The 19056-nt window shown below is 41.8% G+C and overlaps 1 protein-coding gene across 9 annotated transcripts in view; it reads right to left on the reverse strand.

The window, feature by feature from the left end:
* Positions 1–2096: 2096 nt before the first annotated feature.
* ITGAM (integrin subunit alpha M) overlaps positions 2097–19056 on the reverse strand; it is a 41446-nt gene continuing 24486 nt past the window's right edge. For 3 of the 9 annotated variants that reach the window (XM_045047787.1, XM_045047791.1, XM_006942116.4), the window contains 19 exons: positions 15116–15256; positions 14815–15027; positions 10519–10649; positions 10261–10424; positions 8018–8172; positions 7789–7920; positions 7205–7278; positions 6847–6988; positions 6633–6755; positions 6055–6134; positions 5707–5790; positions 5289–5364; positions 4667–4774; positions 4398–4481; positions 4151–4264; positions 3963–4064; positions 3627–3737; positions 3097–3202; positions 2097–2807 (listed from right to left, as the gene is read on the reverse strand). In XM_045047787.1, the coding sequence (XP_044903722.1) occupies positions 3134–3202; positions 3627–3737; positions 3963–4064; positions 4151–4264; positions 4398–4481; positions 4667–4774; positions 5289–5364; positions 5707–5790; positions 6055–6134; positions 6633–6755; positions 6847–6988; positions 7205–7278; positions 7789–7920; positions 8018–8172; positions 10261–10424; positions 10519–10649; positions 14815–15027; positions 15116–15256 (2103 nt within the window). In that variant the 3' untranslated portion in view covers positions 2097–2807; positions 3097–3133. Of the gene's footprint in view, positions 2808–3085; positions 3203–3626; positions 3738–3962; positions 4065–4150; positions 4265–4397; positions 4482–4666; positions 4775–5288; positions 5365–5706; positions 5791–6054; positions 6135–6632; positions 6756–6846; positions 6989–7204; positions 7279–7788; positions 7921–8017; positions 8173–10260; positions 10425–10518; positions 10650–14814; positions 15028–15115; positions 15257–19056 lie in introns of all 9 variants that reach the window. The other 6 variants (XM_045047788.1, XM_045047786.1, XM_006942119.4 and 3 more) reach the window with 5 other exon arrangements.

Raw genomic sequence — 19056 nt, forward strand, 5'->3', positions numbered from 1 at the left:
ACTCCTATCTGGCTGAATTCGACACAAGCTTCCGATTCAATGATGCCAATGTGGACTCTGAGCCCACAAGACTTTAACTGCTCTTCCAAGAGCAGGTCCCTGCAGATACAGAGGCCCTCTTTCCTGGGGCATTTAAGGACTTCTGCAGATATTAAGGTCATTTATCTTTTAACCTAAGAAAGGAAAAAAACATTTTTAATGGATTTTAAAGTCAGAAGAGAAAATTGTGTGGAATCATCTAAATGTGTATCTAAATCATCTAAATGTGTATGTGGAATCATCTGACATGTGTAATGGCACCCCCAGGATACAAAGGGCCATTGTCTCATTAGTCACTCTTTGATGACATCATATTGCACTTTGAATAAAATTAGAACTCCTCCACTCTGGCTTACAAAGTGCATCTGCCCAAGCTCTTGCCCACTCTCCAGCCCCATCTATGCTGTCCCCTAACTGGAACACTTCAGCCCCTACTTGATTCAGGTGTTGCCTACCCTGGGGTCTCTTCCCAAACCTTCCCAAACAGGAAGATCCCTTCCCTCTTCCTATCATATCTGGAACAGGCTTCCATCTGAGCAATGATTTTCTTGCATTTCTGTTAATCTAAACCATGATTTTCTTGTATTTTGATGAGCCCCATGAAATTGTCATTTTTGTCAACATGTTGGCACTTTCATATGGCTCACCTAATATTATTATAACAGCTGAATAAAAGTCACTCTCCTGACACTTAACTCGTACCTGCTGCACACCCATTCCTGACTGCCCCTGCTGCACACCCATTCTTCAAAAATCATCAGGACAGTAAAGGAGGAAAGCTTTGGAACCAGAAAGACCAGATTTGAATCCCAGCTCCATTCTAGTCCTATCTGTAATGACCTCAGGCCATTAGTGTGATCTCTCCAAGCCTCAGTTTTCTCATAAGTGAAATTCAGGTATATTAAATAGCAATGTTATTAACTAGCAAGTGGTGGCTACTTAGCAGGACTAGTGTGAGAATTAGGATACGTGCTGAAGCCAGAGTTGTGGCTACTGCACTGACAAAGGTATGGGAAATGGGCACTGGGGGGAGGGAAGGCTACCTCGAAACAGCTATCAAAACTTTACCTGTACACACCCTTGGTAGCAAGTGCTTTTGGTGCCCTGCCCAGATCCCTGTGGACCTTGCCAGGGGAGCATAGCCTCATCAGTCAGACTTCCAACTAGCAGCACCTGTTATCTCTTTCTCTGACCACCAGAGCCCACTCTGTCCTCATTCAGGACAGGCCAGAAGTGCCAGAGAATTAATGACTCCCTTCCCCACCAAGAGCAGACCTCAGCCAATAACTGCAGAATTGGTGGACAGTTCTCTTGAACAACACAGGTTTGAATTGCACAGGTCCACTTTTATGTGGATTTTTTCCAATGGAGATACATATAGTACTGTAAATGTATTTTCTCTTCATTATGATTTTCTTTTTCTTAAAATTTTTTTTAATTTTTATTTTAAATAGGCTCCATGCCCAACATAGAACTTGGACTCATGACCCTAAGGTCAGGAGTCTCATGCTCTACTGATTGAGCCAGCCAGGCACCCCTTCCTTGTGATTTTCTTAATAACATTTTCTTTTCTCTAGCTTACTTTATTATAAGAATAGATAAAATAATACAATATAATATATACAATATGTAAATTATGTGTTGACTATTTATGTTATGTCAGTAAGACTTAGTAATTAAGTTTTTGGGGAGTCAAAAGTCATACATGGATTTTCAACTGTGTGAGGGGTCAGTGCCCCTAACTTCCGCGTTGTTCAAAGGTCAACTATACATATTTCATCTCCTTCTGTCTTCAAGTGGGGCAATGTTGAGGTGTACATTCTACACTGTCTCCCAGAAATCCCAGGGGTTATGCTCCAAGGGTTCAGAGTGGTCCCTCTTGAAAATGGATGACTTTCCTGGATGTCTTTCCTTCCCAGCTCACATCCCTCCCCTATTTCTTGGGGCCACTGTTAAATAAACTTCTTTCACTCAAATTCTTATCTTGAATTTGTTTGTGGGAGAACCCAAACTTCTGAGAATATATCCTATAAATTATCTTTACACATATGCAAAAATTACATATATTCAATTTATTAATTCATCATTGTTTGTAGTTACAAGAGGTTGGAAATAATATACCGAAAAGAAACTGGTTAAATACATCATGATCTTTCCATACAATGGGATACTACATAGCTGTATAAAAGAATGAAAAAAAAAATACTTTGTCTTGATATAAAACATCTAAGCCATATTGATGAATAAAGCAAGATGCAAAACAGTATAAATAACACCTATTACCATTTGTGTAAAAAAGCTTATGTGTGTGTGTTTGCATATGCTTAAAATCTTTGTGAAGAAGACCCCAAAACACATAACCTTATAACCCCTTAGGAATGACTTGAATGGCTAGGGGGACCAGGATGGAAGGGAAATTTTTCATCATTCATGCTTGGACAACTTTTGATTTTTGTTCTATCGATGGGTTTACCCTTCCAAAAAATAAAGGTAATATTAAAATAATAAGTAAATGCATACATAAAAGGAGGTGCACCATTGCTCATTGGACCTTATGTAGCTCTAGTATGGAATGGAATGAGTGGACAGGCTCCTGGTGGCTAATCAGATCCTGGCTCCATCACAGCTCCTCCATGTGGTCTTGATCCAGCTGCAAAGCATCTTGCAGATATGTGTCCTCACCCATGAAAGAAGGTCTTGCTTCCTTCAGCAGGAACAGGATCTGTTACATTTCCCTTTATCTTCACCCACAAAATCTGCCATCACTTCTGTCAAGAGGAAGGCCCAATGGCACCTTCACCCACACACAAAGAAGCCTAATCAATTCTCTTCTGCCTGAGAGGTTGTACTGACGGCACTCATCCCCATGCAAAAGACATCTGAGTCACACACACAACTCATGCACATGCTTGCACACACACTTGCACAAACACACACACACATGAATGGAAACCCAAGCAGTTCTTTTTCGACTGAGATGTTACCACCCCACTCTCCTAATAGCGGAGTCTGCCCAACAGCCTGGGGACCTGCATGCCGGTCTAACCAGAATCCTACTTGCTGCAGGAGAGGCCACTCAACGGGGAAGGAGCTGTTACTGGGGCTGGGCATTGGGACCAGCTTCACTCATCATGTCCTTGTACTGCCGTTTGAAGAAGCCAAGCTGTGAAGGCAAAGAGAGAGGAGTAAGGGCCACCAAAGTCAGGGAAGTGGTGAAGGCCATGCAGAACAGGAGGGGAGACATAGGGGCCAGGAGGAACAAAGAATAATGTGACAGAGTGTAAAGAGACCTGGGGAAAGTGGGGCAGAGAAAGAGATGGCTTTGATGTTAGAGTCAGGAAAGTGAAAATAAATAAAACATACAAGGAGATGGATTAATCCTTACATAGTGGTCATTCTGTACCAGGGACCATTCTAAGTACACTACATATATATTAACCCAATTACCTTCACAAAGTAGTATTTATATTCTCATTTCATAGCTGAAGAAACTGAGACTCTGTGACTTGGTGTGAGTTGAACCCAATAATGAGCTGCTGAGTAAGAAGCAGTGAGGATAGAGGAGAGCAAACAGGAAGAGGGGATACCTTGTACAGTCCAGCGGTGATGAGGGCCAGAAGCACCAGCCCCCCCACTGAGCTGCCCACTATAAGTGGTACAGGGTTGTGCACTTCATTTGGCTCCACTTTGGTTTCTATCTGTAGCAGGGGGAGGGAGGGTACATCAGGGGAACCCCAAATTTCTAGGGGTTCCCCAGTCAGACCTTCTGCCCCCACTTAACCCAATGACTGGCCCCTCCCTCTGCCCTCACTCCTCCTCCCACTCCTCCTCCTCTGTCTCTTTCTAGCTCTTTACCCAGAGATCTTCACAAGCCCAGCCTCAGCTCCTACCTCCAATAGTCCCTCTGTGCCAAAGATAGATACCTGGGCCCTCAGAAATGCCTCCTGTCCTGGAAGCAGGGCAAACTTCGAATCATCATACAAGACCTCTGCCGTGGTCACAACCTGAAGGTAGTTTGCTGAAGTCTACAGGAGAGAGTAGATTGAATCTGGACCCATGGGCCCTCTGAAATATCATGTCCATGCCCAGCTGAGTCCTGTCCCTCACATACCTTGATATACCAGTCAAATGAGAGTTTGCCTTGGAGGGTAATGTTGACTTTTTCCTGGATGCTGAAGGATGGGATGTCACACTGGATTCTCTGGCAGACAGCAATGGAGCAGTTCTGGGGAAGGGAAGAAAGGGGAGAAGTGACTAAAGAAATTGGATGCAAAAATGCTCATGCACCCAGCCCACTCAGTTGACAGATGGTATTGAGCATCAACAGGGGGACAGTGCTGGGTCTGGCTTATTCTTACCACCACTGGGGCCCTCTTAAGCTCTGCCATGAAGTCAGAGAGAGGGGGAGAATTCTCCGTGGTGTTGCATGTTCTGGAGAGGTTCTGAGGAAAAGAGACACCATGAGAATAGAGAGAAATGAGGGCTTGTGAATCCAGGCTTAAGGAGGCTGAAATGGCCTAAGTCCAGGAGAAGGTCAAAGTGCCTCCAAAATAAAACAGAGATTTTAGGAAAGACAAGGGCTATGGAGGGAGGAGTTAGGACACTTCTCAAGCCCAGCTAGGCTTACCTGGGAAAGGGTGACCTGGAGGTTGTCCCACACAGCCACCTGGTTCAGCTTGATAGGCACCCAGAAGACCACAATGATGGGGAGGCTCCTCTGTCCCAAGTTGTTGACCTGCACAGTGGGAAGAAGGCAGTGGACTTCAGAGCTCTGGCCTTTCCACTTACACCAGCAACCAGAATCAGTCTTCCCACTCCTGACACCCCAGTACACTTAAATAAGGCCTCACAGACCCAAACAGCCTGCCTCTTGATGCTTTCTGGGATGCAGTAAATTGTAGCACTTAAACACACATTCAAGACCCAGATAGGTTGGTAATAAGTGGTGTCTCTTCCACTTACTAGTGGGGACACTGTGGCCATGTTCTGTTAACTTCTCTGAGCCTCAGTTTCTCCATCTGTGAACTGGAGATAATGATAGTGCCTCCTTCAAAGACTCATTGTAAGGATAAAATGAGGTGTGTGTGTGTGTGTGTGTGTGTGTGGTTCTGTGTGTATAGGGTGAAAGTAAACTTGGAACAGAGCCCAGAACATAGTAGGCACCTGAGGCATGTATCCCATCATTATTTCCCATTATTGCATTCCCAGCACATTGATTTCCCTCCCTGTCATCCTTCTCAGCTCCCCACCTCATACTGGTGCTTTATACTGTGGCTGGTCTTCTCTGAGGCTATGAAGCTGAGATATTTGGTGGAGACTTCATGGCTGATGGGAGAAAGAAGAAAGTACAGGAGGTGTCAGGACATCAGAGGTGTCCTGAGAAGGAGTCTTGGGCTAAGTATGTAAGGGAGTGAACAAGTACATGGGTAATGCTGTCCTGAGAAGGTGCTAGTGGGGCGGTAAGCAGGGGGGGATGTGTGTCAGACACACAGGATGTGCTAGCTTGGGTTACACACACACATATGCACACAGGCACAAATATACTCCCAGGCACATATAAACACATATACACAGTCACTCGTGTGCATAGACTCACACACACAAATACACAATGGGTCATGTCCAGCATAATGGTAAAGGCAGAGCTAAAGCCCTAGAATCCAGCACCTTGTGACCACCACGAAGACAGTGTATTTCACAGGCAACTCCAGTTGGAATTCAGTTTTGTTGGTCTTAGTTGTGTTGTTCTCACTAAAGGGAAACAGAGAGCTTTCCTGTGTATATTTCCACTAAATTATAATCTCTGTAAGGGCAGGAACCACAGCTGTCTTGTCCATCACTGTCTCACCAGCACTGGGCAAAATGCCTGGCACATGGTGAGTGCTCAGTTGGTATTTATTGAATGAATGAATAAATAACTGACTAAGCTGAGGAGAGAACCAGTGGGGAGATGGCAGTGGTCCATCCTGGGCAGGGGGTTGGGGCCTCAAAGGGGGTAAGATAGGCACAGCACACCTGGTCACATTGGCCTTGAGTAGTAGTCTGTTTCCAAAGAAAGCATCAGATTCCACACCAAATGTGATATTAAAGGTGATCTGGAGTTAGAGAGAGGAGAGACAGTGAAAAGAATAGAAGAAACAACTTAAATGTCTATCAACTAAAGAATGGATAAATAAAATGTGGTGCTTCCATACAACAGGATACTATGCAACAGTAAAAAGAAAATATTGGTAGATGCTGCAAATATACATGAGAAGTGTCCAGAATAGGTGAACCTAGAGACAGAAAATACATTAGTGGTTGCCTAGGGCTTGGAGAAATGAGAGGACTAGAATTGATGGCTGAGGAGAGCAGCATCTTTTCTTGAGGTAATAAAATATTCTAAAATTGATCATGGTGATGAATATGTAACTCTGTGAACATACTAAAAAGCCACCCAATTGTCTGCTTGAAATAGGTGAATTGTATGGTATACGAATTGTATCTCAGTAAAGCTATTTTTCAAAACAAAAAAGGAGCCTCTACTTTTAAAAAATAAGAAAAGAATTCAGAAAAAGACAAAAGAGAAAGGGAGAGGGGGACAGCAGCCTGACCTCTGAGTAGTTTGGGAAGATGGGGTGGCTTATGTTGCAGCTGCTATTCTTCAAAGCCTCGGGCCCATTGGTGGAGTCTTCAGACTCACAAGTCAGGCGCCATGGTCGCTGTGAGCGCTGCTTCTGGAAGGCAAGGGAGACAGAGATGGTAATGTGAACCAGAACCTGTGGGGACAAGGAAAGCAAAGTCAGATCCTGAGAAGGATTTGACTACCTGGGTCACTGACATCCTCCTATAGGACAGGCCAGGTGGGTAGAAGAAGGTAACTTGAGTCCTGTAGGAGTCCTCGCCCTGGTTTCTCACAGTCAATGTCACATTCAGGTCTCGGGGACCACCCACCACCAGGGTATCCAGACTGTGGAAAGAACAAGCCAGGCCGTGAGACGCTGAGGCCCTCCATGTGGCAAGTCTACTCTGGTGGCACAGACTCTTGGAGAGAGAAGACAGTAAATGGGGCAACCACACAAACACCTCCAAAGCAGCTGCTCTGTTCCAGGCTCCCTCAGAGGCCAGAACAGAGCACCAGGTTGTGGTGCAGGTTTTCAGGTAGCAGTGAGGAAAAGAAACTCACCCCATAAAAGTGAAGGTGATGCTGAGGTCATCATGGCAAATGTTGTCACTGCCACAATTCTGCTCAAAAGGAAACTACAAAAAAATAAAGTATGATGAAAAAAAGGAAAGAATAAAATGAAACAATAAAATATTGAGCTAGAGTGTATTATGCTAAATAAAATAGATCAATCAGAGAAAGACAAATACCATATGATTTCACTTATATGTGGAACTTAAAAAAAAAACAGATGAGCATATGGGAAGGGGATAGGGAGAGAAGAGAGGGAAACAAATCACAAGACAATCTTAATGACAGAGAATAAACTGAGGGTTGATGGAGGGAAGTGAGTGGGAGATGGACTAGAAGGGTCATGGGTATTAAGGAGGGAACTTGTTGTGATGAGCACTGGATGTTGTATGTAAGTGATGAATCACTCAATTCTACTCCTGAAACCAATATTGCACTGTATGTTAACTAAAATTTAAGTCAAAATAAAATAAAATATTGAAATAAAATTATGTGAAATGAAATAAAATGTTCTTCAACAATCTTGGCCTCTGGTGTCTTCCATGACCCTGAAGGACCCCAACTCCAGAACTCACCGAAGCTGTGAAGAGTCTCTGTGCATCCACAGCCAGCACTGGCTGGAGGTTCCCGAATAAGGACAAGGGTTTCCCCACCAGAGAGAAGTTGAAGTGCAGGATGATGGGGTTCACTGAATCCTCCACACAATACTGAGAGATAGTAGGGGGTTTGAGGGTTTGCCCTCCTTAGATTCCCAAACCCACCCCATGCATGGAGGACCCAGGAGTGTGGCCAACCCTTGCTCACCGGTAACAGTAGCTTTAGGGTCTCACATTCTTGATTCAGCCTCAAGATTCTTGTCTGTCTGCGTGTGCTGTTCTTTGTCTCATCAAAGACAACTCGGGGATGTGGGAGAGTTGGCTCCAGAGCCAAGTCATATGTGATGTTGCTCTGAATCTCTCCTGAAGGGGCAGGGCAGCATGGTAGTGAGGATCCCAGCTTTGGAGTCAGACAAGCATGAGTTTGAGGCCCAGCTCTACTTTGGGCATGCTACCTGACCTCTTTGAGTCTCCATTCCTTATTTTTTTAATGTTTTTAAGAGAGAGAGAGAACACAAGGGAGGGGCAGAGAGAGGGAGAGAGAGAATACGAAGCAGGTTCCATGCTGTCAGCACAGAGCCAGCTGGTTCGAACTCACAAACCTTGATATCATGACTTGAGCCCAAGTCAAGAGTTGGATGCTTAACCGACTGAGCCACCCAGGCACCCTGTCCATTCTTTATTTTTAAGTTGAGGAAGATAATTGTACCTTCTCAGTGGTGAAAATGAAATGAAATAGTGTCTATAAAGCATTTATCACAGTCCTGCCACACAGAAAGTACTCAAAAAATAGTAGCTATTCTGTTACACACTAGAAAACTAAGTATATTTTTCTGGTTGCGTTTAACTTCTTTCTCTTTGTCATTGGCATTCAGTAATTTGTGCCTTGGAATGGTACAATGTATGTCATATACATTGGTATAATGTACTATGGTATGGTTTCCTTTATATTTATCTTGCTTTGTTTTGGCAGAGAATCTTGATGTCTTTCATTAGTTTAAAAAAAATTGTTACTGGGAACCCTGGGTGGCTCAGTCAGTTAAGGGTATAACTCTTGATTTTGACTCAGGTCATGATTTCACATGAGCCCCACTTCAGGCTTATACTGACAGCTTGGAGTCTGCTTGGGATTCTCTCTCTCCTCTCTGCCTCTCCCCCTGCTTGTGCTCTCTCTGTCTCTCTCTCTCTCTCTCTCTCTCTCTCTCTCTCTCAAAATAAGTAAGTAAATTTAAATAAAAAAAGAAAAAAATTCCCTCTATTTTGTTGCTTCTTTCTTATTCTCTCTCTTCTTTCAATTTCAAATTACGTTTATTAAATTTTTCACCATGCTCCATATGTCTTACGATTTTTTTCTGTATTTTTCATCCTCTTTTCTCTGTGTGTGTTAATCTAAACACTCTCAATTGATTTACTTTCCAGTTCACTAATTCTTTGTTCCACTTTGAACCTACTATCAAATCTATTTATTGAATTCTTAATTTAAGTCAGGGTATTTTTCAGTTCTATAGTTTCCATTTTACTCTATTTTATGAATTCCAGGTCTTTTCTGAAGTTCTCCATCATTTTCTCTTTTTTTCTTGAAGATATTAACTGTAGTTGTTTTTTAGATTCCTAATAACTCCAATTTCTGAATCACCTGTGGGTCTATTTCTATTCTCTATTGTTTCTCTTAGTTGCTGGTCTGAATACACATTGTTCCAATAGAAAGACCAAGTTGCTTACCAATACCCCTCTCAAATTTCTGTTTCCCCAGCACTAGGGAGCTGAACTTCTATACAACTCTTTGGCTGCTGTCTTCTACTGAGTTTCTTAGAGTATTGATCTAGACATACAGTGCTGATGAAGTCAGCCTATGACTTGAAAGGAATTTATATGTAGGTTTGGGGGCACCTTCTACATGATTCTCTACTCTCCAACACTTTTATATTAATGTCTAGCCATGCAAGCTGTCTCCTCAGCCTAGTAAGATTACTGTTAGAAACCTAATTTTATTCCCTCATTTCTCTCTAGTACCATCATTATAATTCCCCCACACCCAGCACAATGCCACTCTTTCAGATTAGAGACAAGGAGGAAGTCAAGTTAGTTGTGATAAAATGTCATGCCTAAATGTTTTCTGAACTTGTGTTTAGCTTCATCAACTCAACCTGCCCTTTAAATGAGTTATCTCTTGACTTAAAAGAAATCCTGGTTATTTCACAGATGTGGGGCCATTGTTTCTCTGGAGAACTGAGAGAATAAAGGAGTGCCACATGCTCACTTCTGGTGAGGTTTTCTGGGCCTCTGTACCCAGTCAGGGAACTGTCTTCTCACTCCAGCCAAGCTTCGAAAAGGCTGTAGAAGCCTGTGGAAGTTTGCTCTGGACTGCCAGAAGGCTAGGAAGACTGCACTGGGACACCCATCAATATCTCCAGTTATTTAACCCTTTCAGACTTACCTACCCAGCCTCACCTTCTCTTAGCCTGTCCCGTGTATTCTTGCGGACACGAAGGCAAACTCTAACCTCCCCAGCAGTCTGACCTTTCACCACCTTTGCAAGACATTCAAACACATTCCTTGCCACTTCTTTGGGTGTGAACTCCATGGTCACCTCAAGTCTCAGCACAGGCTGGGATCTGTAGGGACACCAGAGGACCATCAGGGGCCTTCAGACAGCAAAGCCACTCCTGAAAGGGAAGATATTTGGTGTGCTATAAAAGAATTTCTTACCTAAGCAGCAGTACATGGCCTTGGGCTCCTATAGCCAGGTCCACCAGTCCATCCATTGTGAGGTCCTGGCCCCCACTCAGTGACTGACCAAAATATTGTAGTGTGGGGGAGAGCTGGGAGCCTTCAATCCGCTGAAGGTAGAAAAGAGGAGAGAAAGGGAGTGGGAAAGAATAGGGAAGTGTGTAACTCGGTTACCCAAAGTCACCCAAGAGGACAGATTGGGTTCCACTCAAGTCTCATCTCTTATAACTTCTAAGGGAATTAGGGCAACCATTCAGCTTTAGACCACAGCCTTGAGATGATACCCAAAGTTTTCTTCAATCACCTAGGTTTTCCAGGACAAAGTTTTACAGGAAAGAAATTACAGGGGCACCTGGGTGGTTTAATGTCCAACACTTGATTTTGGCTCAGGTCAAGATCTCACAGTTCGTGGGACTGAACCCCACGCCAGGCTCTGTGGTGACCATGTGGAGCTTGTTTGACATTCTCTCTCCCTCTCCCTCTGCCCCTCCCCTGCTCATGTTCTCTCTCTCTCTCTCTCTCTCTCTCTCTCAAAATGATGAAACATCTAAAAAAAACTTTTAAAAAAAGGAAAGAAGTGACATAGCATGCTATTTGACTCACCTAATATCATTGACATGTCAAAATAATGCAAACACTGAATATCAATCTACCAAAATTCTCATATAAATGTAAGGAGTGGGGCAAAGAGGTGAAAGGGCCGAGGGGGCAAGCCCTCTGAAAGAGAGCTCACCTCTCATAGAGGGAAGTCAATGCTAAAATAAAAGTCAAGAAGCAGCAAAATAATCATCTTATTGGGGAGTATAGACAATAATTGAAAAATCTGAAATAAAGTTTCCTCAAGAGAAGGGAAAATGAAGAGGAAGTTGCAGTGTGAGTGTGTTGATTGTTATTTTTCATAATGAGATATAAGAACAATTTTTACTCTTTAATCTATGTGCAAGAATAACACTGAAAGAATAACAACCAAATAAATAGAAAATTTAAAAGTCATCTTGTCATGTACTTAATGCCACTGAATTTTGCACTTAAAATGATTAAAATGAAAACTTTTATGTAATATATATTTTACCACATTTTTTACAAATTTTGTTAACTGAAAGGAAGGATGAGGAAGCATGGGATGCTGGGTATATGCTATATCTAAATCTAAATGGTGCTTACTTGGGTTCACAGATATGTGAAAATTCATCACTTAAGATTTATGTGTTTAGTGTATGTATATTATACCTCAACGTTTTTTGAGAAAAATTTATTGTATTCTGTTTGGAGGAAGTTTTGTTTTGTCATTAGCTGTAAAGTAAAATTACACAGTTGGGAGATCCACAGCATATTTACTTATCCAAACACTGACCAACCTTATCCTCAATCATAAAGAAAAACGCAAGTAAAAAAATGCATACAGTAGAAAAGGATAAGATAGTAAACAGTAGAAAAGGAGAGGATAATCCTTTTGGCCTTTGTTTTTAATTCCTGGGTCTGTGGGGTGTGTGTGTGTGTGTGTGTGTACATATAAAGCACCCTCCCCTTACCTTTGTTTTCCTTTGCAAAGTGAGTTATGATGCAGATAAGGAGAGGGAACTAGGGCTTTCACTGTTTACTCTAGATTAATAAATTTATACGAGCATGTCAAGATTTTATAATAAAATAAAGTAAAATCAGAGCCTTCACACTGCATTGACACAGAGAAGCAACAGGTGTCAGTGAAAAGAGGCCTAATTACAATATTCATACAATTGTGTGTGGAAAAAGTCTCCCTGGTGCAGAGAGAAGTGGGTTAGGCAGTGCTCCTTATCCCTGGCAGCAACTAGCAAGTGTCTTAAAAATACTGGGACCTGCATCTCATTCTATTCCATTTATATGAAATTCTAGAATGGGCAAAACTCATTTATGGTGGAAAATAATCAGGACAGTGCTTTTCTCTGGAATGGAGTGGGGTCAGAAATTAACTGGAAAGGGGCAGGAGGGAACTTTCTGGAGTGGTGATTATGTTCTATATCTTGATAAGGGTGTGGGTTACACATGTGTATGCATTTATCAAAATCACTGAGTGGCAAAGGATTTGCACATTTCCTGTCTGTAAACTTTATCCTAAAAACAACAGTAAGCAAATATTGAATTCTAGTTAATGATAAACATACTGAACTATTTAGGGGCATTGCAACTTATTTTGAATTAGAATTTTAAAATTCATTAAAAATAAGATGGACAATGGCACTGGGTGGCTTAGTCAGTTAAGCATATGACTCTTGGTTTTGGCTCAGGTCATGATCTCATAATTTGTGAGTTCAAACCCCATGTCAGGCTCCACGCTGACAGCACAGAGCCTGCTTGGGATTCTCTCTCTCTCTTTCTCTCTGCCCTTCCCCTGCTCATGTGCACACACACTCTTTCTCTCTAAAAACTTTTTTTAAAAAGTAGTTTAAAACAACAAGATGGACTGATGGATGGATAGAAGTAGGATGAATAAAAGGTTTGATCTGTGATAACATAAATTTAGTCAAATGTTCATTGTAGATTCTAGGTTGTAAATATATGGGTGTTCATTGTACAATTCCTTCACTTTGTTATGAATTTGAAATTTTTCTAAATAGTGCTGGAAAACTCTACTGATAGCTGGCACACTGCCCCAGACCAATTAAACTGGAGCTCTTATTAGCAGAGCCCAGGCATCTGTGCCTTTTAAGACCTTAAAGTAATTTTATTTTTTTACTGTTTATTTTTTTTTTGAGAGACAGAGACAGAGCATGAATGAGGGAGGGGCAGAGAGAGAGAGGGAGACACATAATCCAAAGCAGTCTCCAAGCTCTGAGCTGTCAACACAGAGCCCAATGCAGGGCTTGAACCCACAAACCGTGAGATCATGACCTGAACTGAAGTCGGACACTTAGCCAACTGAGCCATCTAGGTGTCCCAAGGCCTTCAAGTAATTTTAATGCGTTCATAGGATTGAAACTCTGGTGTGAGGGATTTGGTAGAAGCGATGGGGGACAGAGAGAAAAAGAACATAAGAAAAAGGTAAGGCTGGAAAAAAGTCAGAGATCCAAGGGTAGAAGACCAGATGGTCTCAGCTGGCAGTGATGGGAGAGAACCAGACTCTGGGATCCCTCCAAACAGTGGGCTCCATCTAGCAAGAAGCAAGGAGCCATTTTAGAGAGGAAACCAGTTGTGGTGACCAAGATTTCAGGTGACCAACCATCAAGATGGACTACATAATTTGCAGGACCCAGTACCAAAACAAAAAACAAAAAACAAAAAAAACAAACAAAATGCAGAACACCCTGTTCAAAATTAAGAATTTCAAGAAAGCATGAACAGAGCATTAAACCAAGTGCAGGGCCCTTCTGTGTGGCTGTATAGGTCACCAACCCATGAACATGTAGTCCTGTAGGGTGACCAACTGTAGGGGTTTCCTGAGATTCAAGACTTTGAGCACTAAAACTGGGACAGATCTGAGCAAACCAGGACTACTGGTCACTCTACCAAGATTGAGATTCAGAAGAAAGGAAAGCCTGCATCCCAACACTCCCAGCCAACCACTTAACCACCTCTGAGCCTTAATCTCCTCATCTGTGAAGAGGGGGTGATTGTGCCCCCATGCACCTCCTATAGTTGTGGTAAGAATTTCTATGAAGTGTGTTATTATTTTTGAAGATTCTAAAAATCCAGTACTGGGAGAATTGATCTGGCAGCTCTGAGGATGCTGAATTAGAAAGGGAAAGGGGCACCTGTGTAACTCAGTTAAGTGCCCGACTTCGGTCATTATCTCACGGTTTGTGGGTTTGAGCCCTGTGTTGGGCTCTGTGCTGACAGCTCAGAGTCTAGAGCCTGCTTTGGATTCTGTGTCTCCCTCTCTATGCCCCTCCCCCCTCTCAAGAATAAATAAAACATTTTTTAAAAATTTAAGAAACAGACAGAGGGGCACCTGGGTGACTCAGTCGGTTGAGCGCCAGACTTCGTCTCAGGTCATGATCTCATGGTTCATGAGTTCAAGCCAAGCATGGGGCTCTATGCTGACAGTGCAGAGCCTGCTTGGGATTTTCTGTCCCCCTCTCTCTCTGCCTCTCCCCCCACTTTCACTGTCTCTCTCTCTCAAAAATAAATAAACGTTAAAAAAGAAAGGAAGGACACCAAGGAAGAGAGAGAGAGAAAGAAACAAACAAGGAAAGGAAGAAGAGAGAAAGAAAGAAAGAAAGAAAGAAAGAAAGAAAAGAAAGAAAAGTACACATCAGCAAAGAGGCTACTGTCATGACAGGGACAGTGACCTGGCCTCACCTGGCTGTGGGAAGGGCTAATGCCCGGTCTTGAGGTTCCATGAAATAGGTAAACAGCACCCCGGTTCTCCTGCTCTCCTGGGGCCCCAATGGCCACATCTGTCAGCTTGTCTCCATTCACATCTCCCAGCGCTGTCAGGGCTGCCCCAAAGCGGCCCCAGGGGTGGCCCTGCACCCCATGGAGAACAGTCTCACATTGCCATCTAGCCCTCTGCTGAACAAAAACAGTGTCAGGTCCCAACCTGGGCAACTCCCAGCTCATGCCCAGGCCCCACCCAGCCCAGACCCCATCAGCTACTCACCCCCCGAGGCAAGGGGCACACAGACACCTGGCCCCCCCTTGTCGGCTCGTAGTAATGGGGGGCCCCAATAAGGACCAGGTCAGAGCTGCCATCTTTGTCCATGTCCACAGAGCAGAGGGAGGCCCCAAAGTAGGAGCCAATCTGAAAGAGATGAGTCCAGGATCACACATATATCTCTTGCCACCAAAATCAAAGTGTGAGTGTTTTCTTCCTGTGAAGGAAAATAATTTCAGCCAGGGAAAGCCCTTTGGAGCAAATGTGATCTTCCATATGATTCAAATTCTCATTTGAGTGTACTGCTAGCTAGAGAAAAATATAGAGTTGATGGGCATTGGCTGAGGATTTACCCCAAATGGTGTTCCAAGGAGATGATTAATATAGCAAAGAAGAAGTTGGATTGGAAACTACACAGAAAAGCCTGGAAGAGCACACAGGATATCTTTGCAATATATTGTAAATCTCTGTGGGTGGGGATGGGGATAAAAAATTCAAAGTTGATTGTCCTGCTAGTAAGGAATCAACTGGCTTAGATTAAAAATAACTATTGCTACAGGTTTTTTTGCATGATATTGAGAAGTACTGTCTATCTTTTAAAATAGTTTTTAAAGTATGTTCTAAAAAATATGTTTAATGTCAATATGTAGAATTCATCAACAAAATTCATCCGTTTATTCATTCATTCATTCATTCATTCAACAGCAAGTATTTGCTATTTGCTAAGCATAAGTCTGTGTAGTGGAAAAACAGTGTCCTCCAGAGCTCTCAGTACAGCAGAGTGGAGCAGAGGGAAATAGTAACAGATAAACAGGGAGGAGTATTTAGCAATTTCAAACGGGCGCAAGTTCTAGGAAGGAAAAGTGCAGGGGACGTCACACATGACTCACTGCAATCTGATTTCTGCCCCACACACAATTGAAGGAGACCTCACTAATGTCCCAATAAAGGCATTTAAGCTTTAACCTAAAGTCAATAGGATTTTTTTGTCTTTAGGTTAAGTTGATTAGGGTATAACTGGCATACAATAAAGTTCAAGCTTTTTTTTTAAGAGAGAGAGAACACAAGCAGGGGAGAAGGGCAGAGGAAGAGAGACAGAGAGAAGCTTAACCAGGCTCCACACTCAGCGAGGAGCCCAACATGAAGCTCGATCCCACAACCCTGGGATCATGACCTGAGCTGAAATCAAGACTCTGACACTTAACCAACTGAGCCACCCAGACACGCCTATTTCAGACTTTTTAGTATAGTTTTATAAGTTTTGAAAACACATAAAGTCATGTAACCACCACCAATGATCAAAATATATGTTTCACCACTCCCAAAATATTCCCTCATACCCTGCTGTAATCAACCGCTTCCTTCAAACACCAACTCCTGGCAACCACTGCTCGATTTTCTGTCCCTATAGTTTTGGCTTTTCCAGAATGTTATATATATGCCATTATATAGTATGTAACCTTTCACGTCTGGCTCCTTTCACGTATAATAAAGCATTTAAGATGTAGTCATGTTGTTCTATCAGTAGTCCATTCCTTTAAATTTCCAGTATTTCTGATATTCCATTGTATGGATGTACCACAGTTTGTTGATTCATTTTCCAGTTGAGGGACACTTGGATTGTTTCTAGTTTTTGACAATTATGAATACCACCAGTAGAAACATTCACATACAGTTTTTCATGTATACATCTCTTTTTATTTCTCTTACATAAATACCTAAAAGTGGGATTACTAATATGGTAACTGCATATTGAACTTTATAAGATATTGACAAACTGGTTCCAAAGTAGGCATGCTATTTTTCATTCAGATGGCAATGTTTTAGTTATTGCATACCCTTGCCGGTACTTGGTATTACCAATTTATTTCCTTATGTTAATCATTCTAATAAGTATGCAGTAGTATCTCATTGTGGTTTTAATTTGCATTTCCATAATGATTAATGACATGCGATTGCTAATCAGAGAGAACAGAGTTCCCATACTAGAGACTGGGCAGCTGGGTTATGCCATTTTCACCGCTCCCACGCATGAACAACAATCCACCCCAGTAGGCTAGTAGCGCCATCTAATGGAGAATGGAGATGTTACACTGAGTCCTGCCCAACTGGGTCAACCTCACTCTTCAAGAACACAAGTCTCACCACCTGCTTAGTTTATGGACTATAAAGCGCTACATGGTCTAATGTATAGGGGAAAACAAAGTAATATCAGTCCTATTTCAATCTGTTAGTAGGTCCATCTGTTCAATTTTCTTTCTTTCTTTTTCTTTGTTTTTTCTCTTTTACACTATTCTTTTTCTTGAATAAAGAGAAAAAATTCATTTTTATTTTCAATTTCTACTAAAAATATTTTTCTTTAATTTTTTACTATATTTTTTGTTTTTATGTAAGTTTTCTCAAATTCTATTTTACTTCCATCATTTTATTTTATTTATTTTTTATTTTTTTATTTTTGGGACAGAGAGAGACAGAGCATGAACGGGGGAGGGGCAGAGAGAGAGGGAGACACAGAATCGGAAACAGGCTCCAGGCTCTGAGCCATCAGCCCAGAGCCCGACGTGGGGCTCGAACTCACGGACCGCGAGATCGTGACCTGGCTGAAGTCGGAAGCTCAACCGACTGCACCACCCAGGCGCCCCCATCATTTTATTTTAGTCTACTACAGTGTACTCACTTTTTCAAATTTTCAAATGATTTTTTTTCTCTTTTTTCTTTTTTGTTTCTTTTCTTTTTCTTGAATACATAAAGAGAAAATTTCATTTTCATTTTTACTTCTTATTAAAAATGTTTTTGTTTAATTTTTTCCTACTATATTCTTTACTTTTGTGTAAATTTTTTCAAATTCCATTTTACTCCCATCATCTCATTTTAGCATACTTCACTGTATTCATTTTTTCAAATTCTCAAACGATTTCCTTCCCCTCACTTTTTTTCTCTAATCTGTCAAACCACTGTCAACACCCAGACCAAAACACATCTAGGATCTAGCATCATTTATTAGATTTGTGTGTGTGTGTATGTTTTAATTTTTTAATTTTAATATTTTTAACTTTAATTTTTTTATTTTAATTTTTCTACCTCATTAATTCATTTTCTCCATTCAAAATGACAAAATGAAGGAATTCACCCCAAAAGAAAGAGCATGAAGAAACAACAGCCAGGAATTTAACCAACACAGATACATGCAAAATGTCTGAACTAGAATTTACAATCACGATAATAAGAATACTAGATGGAGTCAAAAATAGATTAGAATCCCTTTCCGTGGAGATAAAATGAGTAAAAAAAAATAGAATGAAATTAAAAATGCTATAACTGAGCTGCAATCATGGATGGATGCAGTGGCCCCAAGGATGGATGAGGCAGAACAGAGAACCAGCGATACAGAAGACAAACTTACAGGGAATAATGAAGTAGAAAAAAAGAAGGAGATTAAGGCAGAAGAGTATGATTTAAGAATTAGAGAAATCAGTGACTCATTAAAAAGTAACAACATCAGAATCATAGGGGTCCTAGAAGAGGAACAGAAAGAAATAGCGGTAGAAGGGTTATGTGAGCAAATAATAGCAGAAATTTTCCTAACCTGGGGAAAGACACAAACATCAAAATCCAGGAAGCACAGAGGACCCCCATTAGATTCAACAAAAACCGACCATCAAAAAGGCATATCATAGTCAAATTCACAAAATACTCAGGCAAGGAGAGAATCATGAAAGCAGCAAGGGAAAAAAAGTCCCTAACCTACAAGGGAAACAGATCAGGTTTGCAGCAGACCTATCCACAGAAACTTGGCAGGCCAGAAAGGAGTGGCAGGATATATTCAATGTGTTGAATCAGAAAAACATGCAGCCAAGAATTCTTTATCCAGCAAGGCTGTCATTCAAAATAGAAGGAGAGATAAAAAGTTCCCCAGACAAACAAAAGTTAAAGGAGATTGTAACCAC

This window comes from Felis catus, chromosome E3 (genome assembly GCF_018350175.1).
Source record: "Felis catus isolate Fca126 chromosome E3, F.catus_Fca126_mat1.0, whole genome shotgun sequence".
NCBI classification, from domain to species: domain Eukaryota; kingdom Metazoa; phylum Chordata; class Mammalia; order Carnivora; family Felidae; genus Felis; species Felis catus.